Raw genomic sequence first — 12,418 nt, 5'->3', positions numbered from 1 at the left:
CACACACTGCACCATCTACCTCTGCTACATATACCATCCTACATTGCTGGGGTTCTGGGCTGTTCCACGTTTCGGTTCTTTCATTGTCCTCCCACCCGACCCTTCTGCCCTTATTCTTCATCTACTTTCATCATTGTTGGTATTATTTGAGTCTTCCATGTTGTGAGCCTTAAGGGTATCATGCTGGATACATGGTCTCATGTTGTAGGTGGTTTTAAAGGGATTGTTCACAAAAAATAGTTTTTCTTTCAAATCAACTTGTGCCAGAAAGTGCCAGAGAGTTGTAGTTTACTTCTGTTAAAAAAACTCAAGTGTTCCAGTACTCATCAGCTGTTTTCTATGGGAATTTTCTACTGCTCTGGACAGTTCCTGACATGAACAGAGGTGGCAGCACTGTGGCAGACTGGAGAAAATACACCACTTCCTGCGGGACATACGGCAGCTGATAAGTACTGGAACACTTGAGATCTTTTAAATAAAATTAAATTACAAATTTCTGGCACCAGTTGATTTGAATGAAAAAGAAATTGTTTAGTATTATTAGTATAGGTTATTTTCAAATAAAGTTTACATTGTAATGTGAATATGCGTTTTTTCTTTGGTCTTTTGTATTATTTATATGCATAGGCTTTTGCACTCGTGTTTAAAGGTGTTATGCCCATCTGTGACACATGATTTATTAGTTAGGAATTGTGTTATTCCATGGATAATAATGAGTATTCCAATGAGAAATCCATTGTATAAACACACAAACCTGCCTTATGGAGCTTAGTACTGTATATTGACTGAAATCCCTGTTGTCTTTAGGATTCCAATCAGATTTTCTTCAATGAGTTATACTTTTCCTACATGGATTTATATATGAGTCTTCTGTATAAGAGGAGGCTGAGGTAGGATTTTCATGGTGGCGGGTTTATAGGTAAGCGTCAGCTTTAGGCTATGTTCACATGGCGTAAGACACTGGCCGTGCCGTGACCCGGCCTTGTCATGGAGCTGCCGGTGTCAGAGAGGATCACTCTTGATGAATTGGGATGCAGGCGTGAGGACGGAGTTGCACGCTCCATAGTGTGCACTGACAGGTTTTCTGCGGCCGCTATTCAGTGAATAGTGGCCGCAGAAAACTGACTTGTCAGTTTTTTGCAGCACCGCTAGCAATCCCGACTGGAGCGTATACTATGTGTATGTATAAATGTACTATGTGTATACACTCCGGCTGGGATTCCCTCATCCTGCAGCACAATGTAAGTTCTGTAGTAATCACGGCCGTTGTTGCCGTTGAACAACATGATTAATACAGAACTTACCTTGTGTGAACATAGCCTTAGGCTGCGTGATTAATGCTGAATACGGCTGAAGTATCGCCACACGTTCACCAGTAGCTGCACAATGTTGTCAGGATTGATCAGCAATATTGTGTGGCTATTGGTGAATGAGTGGGTTCACCGCTATGTTCAAACATAGCCTTACCTACAAAACAGCTGACCATCGACAGTCAGCTGAATAATGCATCCTTTGGCTTTCTGTGCTGTTCTTGGACCATTGTGTGGCCGCCTGGAAGCCACTGTATGTGTGTTGAGAGTCATTCTGATGATGCGACTACCGCTCTGGATGAAAGCATCCTGGCCGATGGCTGCACAAATACCTGTAGCATCCACCTAGGCATTGTGTATACCCTTCTATATTTATATGGTGTACCTTCCTATAGTGTACACCCTCATATATATAGTGTATACCCTCCCTCCTATATATTGTGTATACCTTTCTCCCATATATATATATATATATATATATATATATATATATATATATATATATTGTGTATACCCTTCCCTCTATATATATTATGTATACCCTTTCTCCTATATATTGTGTATACCCTTCTACCTATATATATAGTGTATACTCTTCCTCCTATATATTGTGTATACCCTTCCTCTTATATATTGTGTATACCCTCCTATATATTGTGTATACCCTTCCTCTTATATATTGTGTATACCCTCCTATATATTGTGTATACCTTCCTCCCATATATAGTGTATACCCTTCCTCCTATTTATTGTGGATACCCTCCTATATATTGTCTATACCCTCCTATATATATATGGTGTATACCTTCCTATAGTGTACACCCTCATATATATGGTGTATACCCTCCCTCATATATATATATATATATATATATACACCCTCCCTCCCATATATAGTGTATACCCTTCCTCCTATATATTGTGTATACCTTCCTATATAATGTGTATACCTTCCTATATATTGTGTATACCCTCCTATATATAGTGTATGCCTTCCTCCTATATAATGTGTATACCCTCCTATATATTGTGTATACCTTCCTCCTATATAATGTGTATACCCTCCTATATAATGTGTATACCTTCCTCCTATATATTGTGTATACCTTCCTCCTATATAATGTGTATACCCTCCTATATATTGTGTATACCCTCCTATATAATGTGTATACCTTCCTCCTATATAATGTGTATACCCTCATATATATATAGTGTATACCCTTCCTCCTATATATTGTGTATACCTTCCTCCTATATAATGTGTATACCCTCCTCCTATATAATGTGTATACCTTCCTCCTATATAATGTGTATACCCTCCTATATATTGTGTATAGGAGGCGGCTGAGTGTCCTGTCTGGTATGTGACTGTAATGACGGGACACAATCACCCCTCTCTACATCACAATGCCTAAAACAACAATTGGGGCAGAAGCCTCCTTCCGCCTTTGTCTTGAGGCTGCAGGCAGAGGCAGGCCTTCCTGCGGAGAGCACAGGCGACGCGGGGTTAATGCTCTGCAATCTGCAGCCAGGAAGCTGGCCTCTCTCCTCAGCTCTCTCCTCTCTGTGTTGCTTTAAGGACAGTTTCATTCGGCCTTGGAGGATGGGGGAATAAAAGGTTTCTTGAGCAGATGTGACGGCCCCAGTGCTGGCCCTGTGTCCCGGGAGGGCCCGTGTTCCTTACATTGCCTGGACTCACAGCTCGGGGACAGGCCTCACAGGTTTGCTTTTATTTGTTTGTGTTCCCATGAATGCCACTATAGTGTATCATTGAGGAGGGGGTGGTGGGTGTCATTGTGTGTCTGCCAATGGCCAGGGCTCTATATGTTCCAGTGTGCTCTGTGTGTGCCAGATCTCTATACGTTCCAGTGCTCTGTGTGTGCCAGATCTCTATATGTTCCAGTGCTCTGTGTGTGCCAGATCTCTATATGTTCCAGTGCTCTGTGTGTGCCAGATCTCTATATGTTCCAGTGCTCTCTGTGTGCCAGATCTCTATATGTTCCAGTGCTCTCTGTGTGCCAGATCTCTATATGTTCCAGTGCTCTCTGTGTGCCAGATCTCTATATGTTCCAGTGCTCTCTGTGTGCCAGATCTCTATATGTTCCAGTGCTCTGTGTGTGCCAGATCTCTATATGTTCCAGTGCTCTCTGTGTGCCAGATCTCTATACGTTCCAGTGCTCTGTGTGTGCCAGATCTCTATACGTTCCAGTGCTCTGTGTGTGCCAGATCTCTATACGTTCCAGTGCTCTGTGTGTGCCAGATCTCTATATGTTCCAGTGCTCTGTGTGTGCCAGATCTCTATATGTTCCAGTGCTCTCTGTGTGTCAGATCTCTATATGTTCCAGTGCTCTGTGTGTGCCAGATCTCTATATGTTCCAGTGCTCTGTGTGTGCCAGATCTCTATATGTTCCAGTGCTCTGTGTGTGCCAGATCTCTATATGTTCCAGTGTGCTCTGTGTGTTCACCTCCAGATCTGCAGGCCTAACCCAGCCTGTCTCTTTCTCTCTGCACAGGATGGCTCCTGCCTGCAAGAGCTGTACAAAGATAATCACTCAGGAAGTGGCTGAGCCAATGGCCTGAAGCATTACATGTGGATTCCCGAAAGCCTCCAATCCTGCCCCGGCTTGCATCAGCGGGGGAGTCTGATCATCAGGCTGAAGTGCCAAGCCCTTTCTGTCTGAGAACTGAGAGTCTGTCCTCCATGTTTTATAAGTATTGACATATAACACTGTAACAATGCATCCACACAGGTAAGCCACAGCTTGTTTTTTCTGTAGTTTATTCCCATCTCTCGGACACTGTGCTTTTGCAGGTTGCATCTCTGCGACTTCTCGCCTCAAATTCACTAAAACCAGCAAAGTGTTTTCCATTTTGACTTTGTGGAGGGATCACATGGTTGGGAGGCCATTAGCCAGGGATTGCTGCTTATAGGAGAGGTGCTGGGCTACACTGCTCAAGTAACTTTACTTGTAAAGAGTGGAGGGTCTGTGCACAAAGCCCCCCTCCTCCTCCCCTGTTCACCAAGGAAGATCTCTGCATTATTGTGTATTCGTGTGTCACAAGCTGCTCAGAGGAACATGGAGGCTCCCTCAGCTCCAGCCTTCAGCTGACGTACAGGCCACCAAGCAGAGCAACTTCCTGAAGGACAAGAGCCACGTGAATCCAGGACTGTTCCCTTAACACCGACTACAAGGACTCTCCCAGCCCTCACGCCTGACATAACGTCTGGGGCCTAGCTTGCATCTGTCGGATTGTTGAGATACCACTGTATCTGAAGCCTTTCTGTGGTTAACTCCGAGCCCTGCCGACCGCCGCAGCCTGCACGCTCATGATTTATTTTGCTTTTTACCAATTTTTTGGGTTTTTGGAGAATTTTTTTTTGTTCCGGATATATATGACTTCCTGAGGAGAGGAACCAACCAAAATGGATGTCAAACTGTAAGTATACAAGCTGCACGGCTGTAATAACACGCTGATCTCTCCACAGGCATGACCGTAGATAGTCCATGGATTGTTCTACCGGGCAGGCGCTTTAATGGTGGAAGGATTCTTACTGTTAACCCTTTGTGGTGCAGCTGTTACTGCCTGTCAGTGGGTGCAGGCCTCTCTCCTCTACAAAGGGTTAATGTTGTAATCCCTATCGATCCCTATGACTTTATTTTTATGGCGTGGGCTGGGGGGATTGTTTCCTGTAACATGGAGGTGAGTTAGCCTGTGTTATTTATGAGAGGCAGGAAACAAGATGGTTGCATTGCTCGTGTGGACGTGATGTTGCTCTGCCTCTCGTTTCTTTACGTACTTTCTCTTGCTTTACTTCCTACCATTTTCTAATGTATTGTCAGGGCACTATCTTTATTTTTTGAGATTTTTTGGAGGTCTTGTACGTCACCAGGCCCCAGTAGGTTGTCCTGAGGATGTGGTTTCTCCAGAAGTGACCCTTCCATCTCTAATATTAATAATTATAACCGGGGGGCAGTCTCCTGCGGGTGGGCTAGTGATGATACGTCAGGGCTGCATAAGGTTAACCCTCTCCATCCCTTATGGCTGCAGCTCCTGTATGCATCAGGCCTGTCCTGTACCAGGATTTATTGTTACTAATTGATTTCTCCAGTGTAATTAATTTATGACCTGACAAGCGGGCAGATGGCGGCTGTCACTGATATTCACCCTCGTGGAACCCTCGGAGACGGTAGAAAATGGAGCCAGCGTCATCGACGTCACCTACAGACTCCATCTTGTTAGAAAATGGCGTCAGCTCCCTGTGTCCTTACAGACGCTCAGGCCGACGGGACCTTCTTAGATGTTTTGCCTCTATCTCTGATTGCGGTGATTTTATTTGCTCTTGTTATTAAGAACAGTTCTTCCAAAACCAAGTTTCTTACACTCATCCTTGGTGACGTTTCCGCATAGTTTGTGGTTATATCCTCGGCTAATACAGCGGTTTGGAGCACTGGGGGTGGGACTGTAACCTCCCCACACACACACACACCAGAGCACCGATCTGCCCCTGGCTAACCTGTCCCTCTATAAGGGGTACTCCGTGAAAATCTTTGATATAAAAAATTTATATAGATTTGTAATTTACTTTCATTCCATCCCAAAAAATCTCCAGTCTTCCAGTACTTTACTGCTGCTGTATGTCCTGCAGGAAGTGGTGTATTCATTCAGTCTGACACAGTGCTCTCTGCTGCCACCACTGTCCATGTCAGGAACTGTCCAGAGCAGCAGCAAATCCCCATAGAAAACCTCTCCTGATCTGGACAGTTCCTGACATGGACAGAGGTGGCAGCAGAGAGCACTGTGTCATACTGGAGAGAATACACCACTTCCTGCAGGACATACAGCTGATAAGTATTGGAAGACTGGAAATTTTTGTATAGAAATAAATTACAAATCTGTATAACTTCCTTAAACCAGTTGATTTTAAAGAAAAAGATCTTCGCCTGAGTACCCCTTTAATGAATATCAGCTTTATAGGGAGATGTCAGCAGGTTAGATTTGTCATAGACCTGCTGATAGTTTCCCTTTAAATGCCTTTCACTTAATAGGTGTCACATGATTTGCACTACATGCCCCAGTGTTTTCTACGGCCTGCTGTGTTGGATTATGGCCCCACAGTTATAAGGAATGACCATGGTTTTTCCTACGTAGATATAGTAAAGATGTCTGCATTGCAGCAAGATGTCCGAGAGGGAGGAAGGAGCAACAAAAAAAAAAATTAAACCTCCTGCCCTGTCCGACCAATCGGATGTCCTGTAAGTCTCCTGAACCAATGGCAGCACAGAGCTGGTTAACAGCTGAGAACTGGGGAGGATGGGGATTCTAGAAGTTTCCCTGAATGTTGGTGACTCACGTCTTTAATGGCAGAACGCTCCTGTACTGGCCAGGACCTAGCAGAAGTCCCTGATCAGAGCTGCATATACCTTCCCCTCCTATAGACCCCACTACAGGCTCTTATATCGGTGCAGGAGCATTATAGTCAGGGTCTCCCATTACCACCCAAACATGCAGGCACAACCAATGAATCCTATTATATCAAACCTATACAAAGCAAGACAGTATGTTAGGGAAGCAGCTGATATCCATCACTTATGATATTATATCAGTACTGGAGCGTTATAAGCGGAACGGCTGATATCAGTCACATATGATGTAATAGGAGGTTATATCAGTACTGGAGCGTTATAAGCGGAACGGCTGATATCAGTCACATATGATATAATAGGAGGTTATATCAGTACTGGAGCGTTATAAGAGGAGCGGCTGATATCAGTCACATAGGATGTAATAGGAGGTTATATCAGTGCTGGAGCGTTATAAGAGGAGCGGCTGATATCAGTCACATAGGATGTAATAGGAGGTTATATCAGTACAGGAGCGTTATAAGAGGAGTGGCTGATATCAGTCACATATCATGTAATATCCCTATAGGTTATATCAGTGCTGGAGCGTTATAAGAGCGGCTGATATCAGTCACATAGGATGTAATAGGAGATTATATCAATACTGGAGCGTTATAAGAGGAGCGGCTGATATCAGTCACATATGATGTAATAGGAGGTTATATCAGTGCTGGAGCGTTATAAGAGCGGCTGATATCAGTCACATATGATGTAATAGGAGGTTATATCAGTGCTGGAGCGTTATAAGAGGAGCGGCTGATATCAGTCACATAGGATGTAATAGGAGGTTATATCAGTACTGGAGCGTTATAAGAGGAGCGGCTGATATCAGTCACATGATGATGTAATAGGAGGTTATATCAGTGCTGGAGCGTTATAAGAGGAGTGGCTGATATCAGTCACATATCATGTAATATCCCTATAGGTTATATCAGTGCTGGAGCGTTATAAGAGCGGCTGATATCAGTCACATAGGATGTAATAGGAGATTATATCAATACTGGAGCGTTATAAGAGGAGCGGCTGATATCAGTCACATATGATGTAATAGGAGGTTATATCAGTGCTGGAGCGTTATAAGAGGAGCGGCTGATATCAGTCACATAGGATGTAATAGGAGGTTATATCAGTACTGGAGCGTTATAAGAGGAGCGGCTGATATCAGTCACATGATGATGTAATAGGAGGTTATATCAGTGCTGGAGCGTTATAAGAGCGGCTGATATCAGTCACATATGATGTAATAGGAGGTTATATCAGTACTGGAGCGTTATAAGAGGAGCGGCTGATATCAGTCACATATGGTGTAATAGGAGGTTATATCAGTACTGGAGCGTTATAAGAGGAGCGGCTGATATCAGTCACATAGGATGTAATAGGAGGTTATATCAGTGCTGGAGCGTTATAAGAGGAGCGGCTGATATCAGTCACATATGATGTAATAGGAAGATATATCAGTGCTGGAGCGTTATAAGAGGAGCGGCTGATATCAGTCACATATGATGTAATATCTGGAAGTTATATCAGTACTGGAGCGTTATAAGAGGAGCGGCTGATATCAGTCACATAGGATGTAATAGGAGGTTATATCAGTACTGGAGCGTTATAAGAGGAGCGGCTGATATCAGTCACATAGGATGTAATAGGAGGTTATATTAGTGCTGGAGTGTTATAAGAGGAGCGGCTGATATCGGTCACATAGGATGTAATAGGAGGTTATATCAGTACTGGAGCGTTATAAGAGGAGCGGCTGATATCAGTCACATAGGATGTAATAGGAGGTTATATTAGTGCTGGAGTGTTATAAGAGGAGCGGCTGATATCGGTCACATAGGATGTAATAGGAGGTTATATCAGTACTGGAGCGTTATAAGAGGAGCGGCTGATATCAGTCACATAGGATGTAATAGGAGGTTATATTAGTGCTGGAGTGTTATAAGAGGAGCGGCTGATATCGGTCACATAGGATGTAATAGGAGGTTATATCAGTACTGGAGCGTTATAAGAGGAGCGGCTGATATCAGTCACATAGGATGTAATAGGAGGTTATATTAGTGCTGGAGTGTTATAAGAGGAGCGGCTGATATCGGTCACATAGGATGTAATAGGAGGTTATATCAGTACTGGAGCGTTATAAGAGGAGCGGCTGATATCAGTCACATAGGATGTAATAGGAGGTTATATTAGTGCTGGAGCGTTATAAGAGGAGCGGCTGATATCAGTCACATAGGATGTAATAGGAGGTTATATCAGTGCTGGAACGTTATAAGAGGAGCGGCTGATATCAGTCACATAGGATGTAATAGGAGGTTATATCAGTACTGGAGCGTTATAAGAGGAGCGGCTGATATCGGTCACATGATGATGGGTCGGGTGCACTACATTACCTTCACCTGTTGTACATTCAGCCTTTGATAAGTTTCTCAGGATTGCAGTGAGACAGCTCAGGCCTTCGGGTCCCCATACATTGTCATACTGCTGCAGTCCTACAGTATAGCGTGTATGAGGGCCTCCCGACCCTAGGGATATGCATCAGAGACGTCTGCCTGCGGCTTACACCCCCCCCCCGATAGGGAACACATGGACGGCTGAATGATGGGCACAGTTGGAAGGTGTATGGGCCTTGCAGGTGTGATGTTTCCATTGGTCCACACCATATTGTATGTTCCTCCTCACTGCATGCAGCTCCCTATTATGAGTCTGGCTGTCCGCCATTGAGTGGATGCTGAATGGGTAGGTAAGTAATAGGGAGGGTAATACAGCCGCAGAGCCACCTCCTCTCCGCACACACCTTCATCACCCTATAGAGAACACTTCTCTACTTAATAATAGACCACGTTTAGTTTTCTTACCGTCTTCAGGATCTCTGTTTGATGTCGGTAAATTCTTGTTTTACATCTAGAAGAAACCCATTCTGAGCTAAGGCTCCATTTACACTACTATCATGGTCATGGCAGCCATGATGGCAGTGCCGGCCCCGCAAATAAAGGAAAACGGGTGTGTGGCTGTGTTGTGTACATGGTCCAGCATGTTCTACCTCATCTACCCATGACCTGGCAGCACTACCTGCAGAGGTGCTGGATGGAGCCGGTGTCGGGGCAGCCTATCCCTGTTGGGATATTTTACAGTCTATTCATGTAGGTTGTAGGAAGGTGTTCAGGTCAGTAAACCAGACGTAAAGTACAGATTATATGAGAGAGCTTGAAAATCCTGTAATAGCAGTGTGAACTGTGCCAGGGGAAGCTTTGGCCTCAGGGCGCCCCATGTAACATGGCGGTATCAGTATTGTAAGGGCTGGTTCACACTGAGCAAACACGACGCAATTAATCCCGCCGCGCTCAGTGTGCTGCTTTGAGCCAATGGGAGAGTGCGCGCCTGTCCGCTGCCACCGCTCTAAGAATGAACATGTTCATTCTTTGATCAGAGAGGAGAGGGAGCGGACAGGCACGCGCTGTCCCATTGGCTCAAAGCAGCACACTGAGCGCGGCGGAGAGCTTCGCCACGGAATTGCGCCGGGTTTGCTCAGTGTGAACCGGCCCTAAGAGAGCAGGCACTGTTGTATGGTGTTTACCTGCAGCTGTACATGTGGATGGTCACTAATGTTTGCAGGTCTGCACCATTTGTACTGTTGTATGGTGTTCACTAGTGTTCTGTTGTATGGTGTTCACTAGTGTTTTACAGGTCTGCAGCATTTGCACATGTGTGGCGTGGATATTCACTAGTGTTTGCAGGTCTGAAGTAGAGGTCTGCTATCATCCATAGACATAAGGGTCCTTACACGGAGGTTTTTTTTTTGTTTTGTTTTTTTAACGACTAGCGATAAACGATCACAAACGAGATTGTTTATTGTTAATCTGAAATCGTTCACCATATTACACAGAACGATAATCGTTAGATACGATCGTTATTGCAATTGTTACTATGATCGTTTATTCCTTCTGATCGCAGGAAAACAATGGGCAATGTGCAATTACACTGAACGATTATGCTGCGTTTACACGTAACGATTATCGTGCAAACTTGCGCGATAACGGTCGAATTCGAACGATAATCGTACGTGTAAACGCGGGGAACGATCAAACGACGCACGATAAATTGTACATTTTGATCTTTCATCAGGTCATCAAATCGTCGTTCATCGTACGCAAAAAATTCGCTAATCGTTCCGTGTGAACAGTCGTTCGCCGATTTAACCAATGTGTGAGATAGGCTTAAACGATCGCAGTGCGAATTTTCGTACGATATATTGTACCATCTAAACGCTGATCGTTATAAAAAAAAAAAAATCGTAAATCCGACATCGCTAATCATACGATCGGGCCAATAATCGTTACGTGTAAACGCAGCATTAGTGAAAAATGCGGAACTTGAGCGAATGAATGTGGAATTACAGCGAACAATTAGCGAACGATTAACGATAATTTTAGGTTCAGATCTAAATCAATGATCAACGACATACGAACGATTTTTCGATCATTGCCTGCAATTACACAGAACGATTATCGTTTAAATTCGAATGATGTAACGATTTTTTGCACGATAATCTCCCCGTGCAATAGGGCCCTAAGTGTAAGCTGACTATTTGATCCTGCGATCAGCTGCTAATCTATGGAAGCTATAGGGTCAGTCCATGTGCACCATGTGACCCATGTATGAGCAGTGGAGAGTCCATAGTAAAGGACGGTGTATGATGGAGGCTGCCTTATGGAGACATGACCCATGGGTTCAGCGTCTATATCCAACCTTTCACCACGGCTTTATCTTCAGCTTGTTATAGTTTTTCTGCAGAACACCATGTGTGCCCTAGTCCTGTATGTGTGGTGTAGTTGGTGTAGAGGCCGCTGTACCCGTGTGTATCTCCTGGTCCTCTGTATGTATGTTGTAGTTGGTGTAGAGGCCGCTGTACCCGTGTGTATCTCCTGGTCCTCTGTATATATGGTGTAGTTGGTGTAGAAGTTGCTGTACCCGTGTGCCCGGTCCTCTGTATGTATGGTGTAGTTGGTGTAGAAGTTGCAGTACCCGTGTGCCCGGTCCTCTGTATGTATGGTGTAGTTGGTGTAGAAGTTGCTGTACCCGTGTGCCCGGTCCTCTGTATATATGGTGTAGTTGGTGTAGAGGCCGCTGTACCCGTGTGTATCTCCTGGTCCTCTGTATATATGGTGTAGTTGGTGTAGAGGCCGCTGTACCCCTGTGTGCCCGGTCCTCTGTATATATGGTGTAGTTGGTGTAGAGGCCGCTGTACCCGTGTGTATCTCCTGGTCCTCTGTATATATGGTGTAGTTGGTGTAGAAGTTGCTGTACCCATGTGTGCCCGGTCCTCTGTATATATGGTGTAGTTGGTGTAGAAGCCGCTGTACCCGTGTGCCCGGTCCTCTGTATATATGGTGTAGTTGGTGTAGAGGCCGCTGTACCCATGTGTGCCCGGTCCTCTGTATATATGGTGTAGTTGGTGTAGAAGCCGCTGTACCCCTGTGTGCCCGTCCTCTGTATATATGGTGTAGTTGGTGTAGAGGCCGCTGTACCCGTGTGTGCCCGGTCCTCTGTATGTATGTTGTAGTTGGTGTAGAGGCCGCTGTACCCGTGTGTATCTCCTGGTCCTCTGTATATATGGTGTAGTTGGTGTAGAAGTTGCTGTACCCGTGTGCCCGGTCCTCTGTATATATGGTGTAGAGGCCGCTGTACCCGTGTGTATCTCCTGGTCCTCTG

General features: G+C 44.7%; 1 protein-coding gene across 5 annotated transcripts in view; it reads left to right on the top strand.

Moving 5' to 3' along the window:
* Nucleotides 1–2,653: 2,653 nt before the first annotated feature.
* ZMYND8 (zinc finger MYND-type containing 8) overlaps nucleotides 2,654–12,418 on the top strand; it is a 61,959-nt gene continuing 52,194 nt past the window's right edge. For 2 of the 5 annotated variants that reach the window (XM_069953741.1, XM_069953743.1), the window contains exons 1-2: nucleotides 2,656–3,031; nucleotides 3,824–4,748. In XM_069953741.1, coding sequence (XP_069809842.1) covers nucleotides 4,735–4,748 — 14 coding nt within the window. In that variant the 5' untranslated portion in view covers nucleotides 2,656–3,031; nucleotides 3,824–4,734. Of the gene's footprint in view, nucleotides 3,032–3,823; nucleotides 4,749–12,418 lie in introns of all 5 variants that reach the window. The other 3 variants (XM_069953740.1, XM_069953738.1, XM_069953742.1) reach the window with 3 other exon arrangements.

This window comes from Dendropsophus ebraccatus, chromosome 14 (genome assembly GCF_027789765.1).
Source record: "Dendropsophus ebraccatus isolate aDenEbr1 chromosome 14, aDenEbr1.pat, whole genome shotgun sequence".
Classification (NCBI taxonomy): Eukaryota; Metazoa; Chordata; class Amphibia; order Anura; family Hylidae; genus Dendropsophus; species Dendropsophus ebraccatus.
The sequence above is the reverse complement of the archived record's forward strand: the minus strand, read 5'-3'. Positions and strand labels throughout refer to the sequence as shown.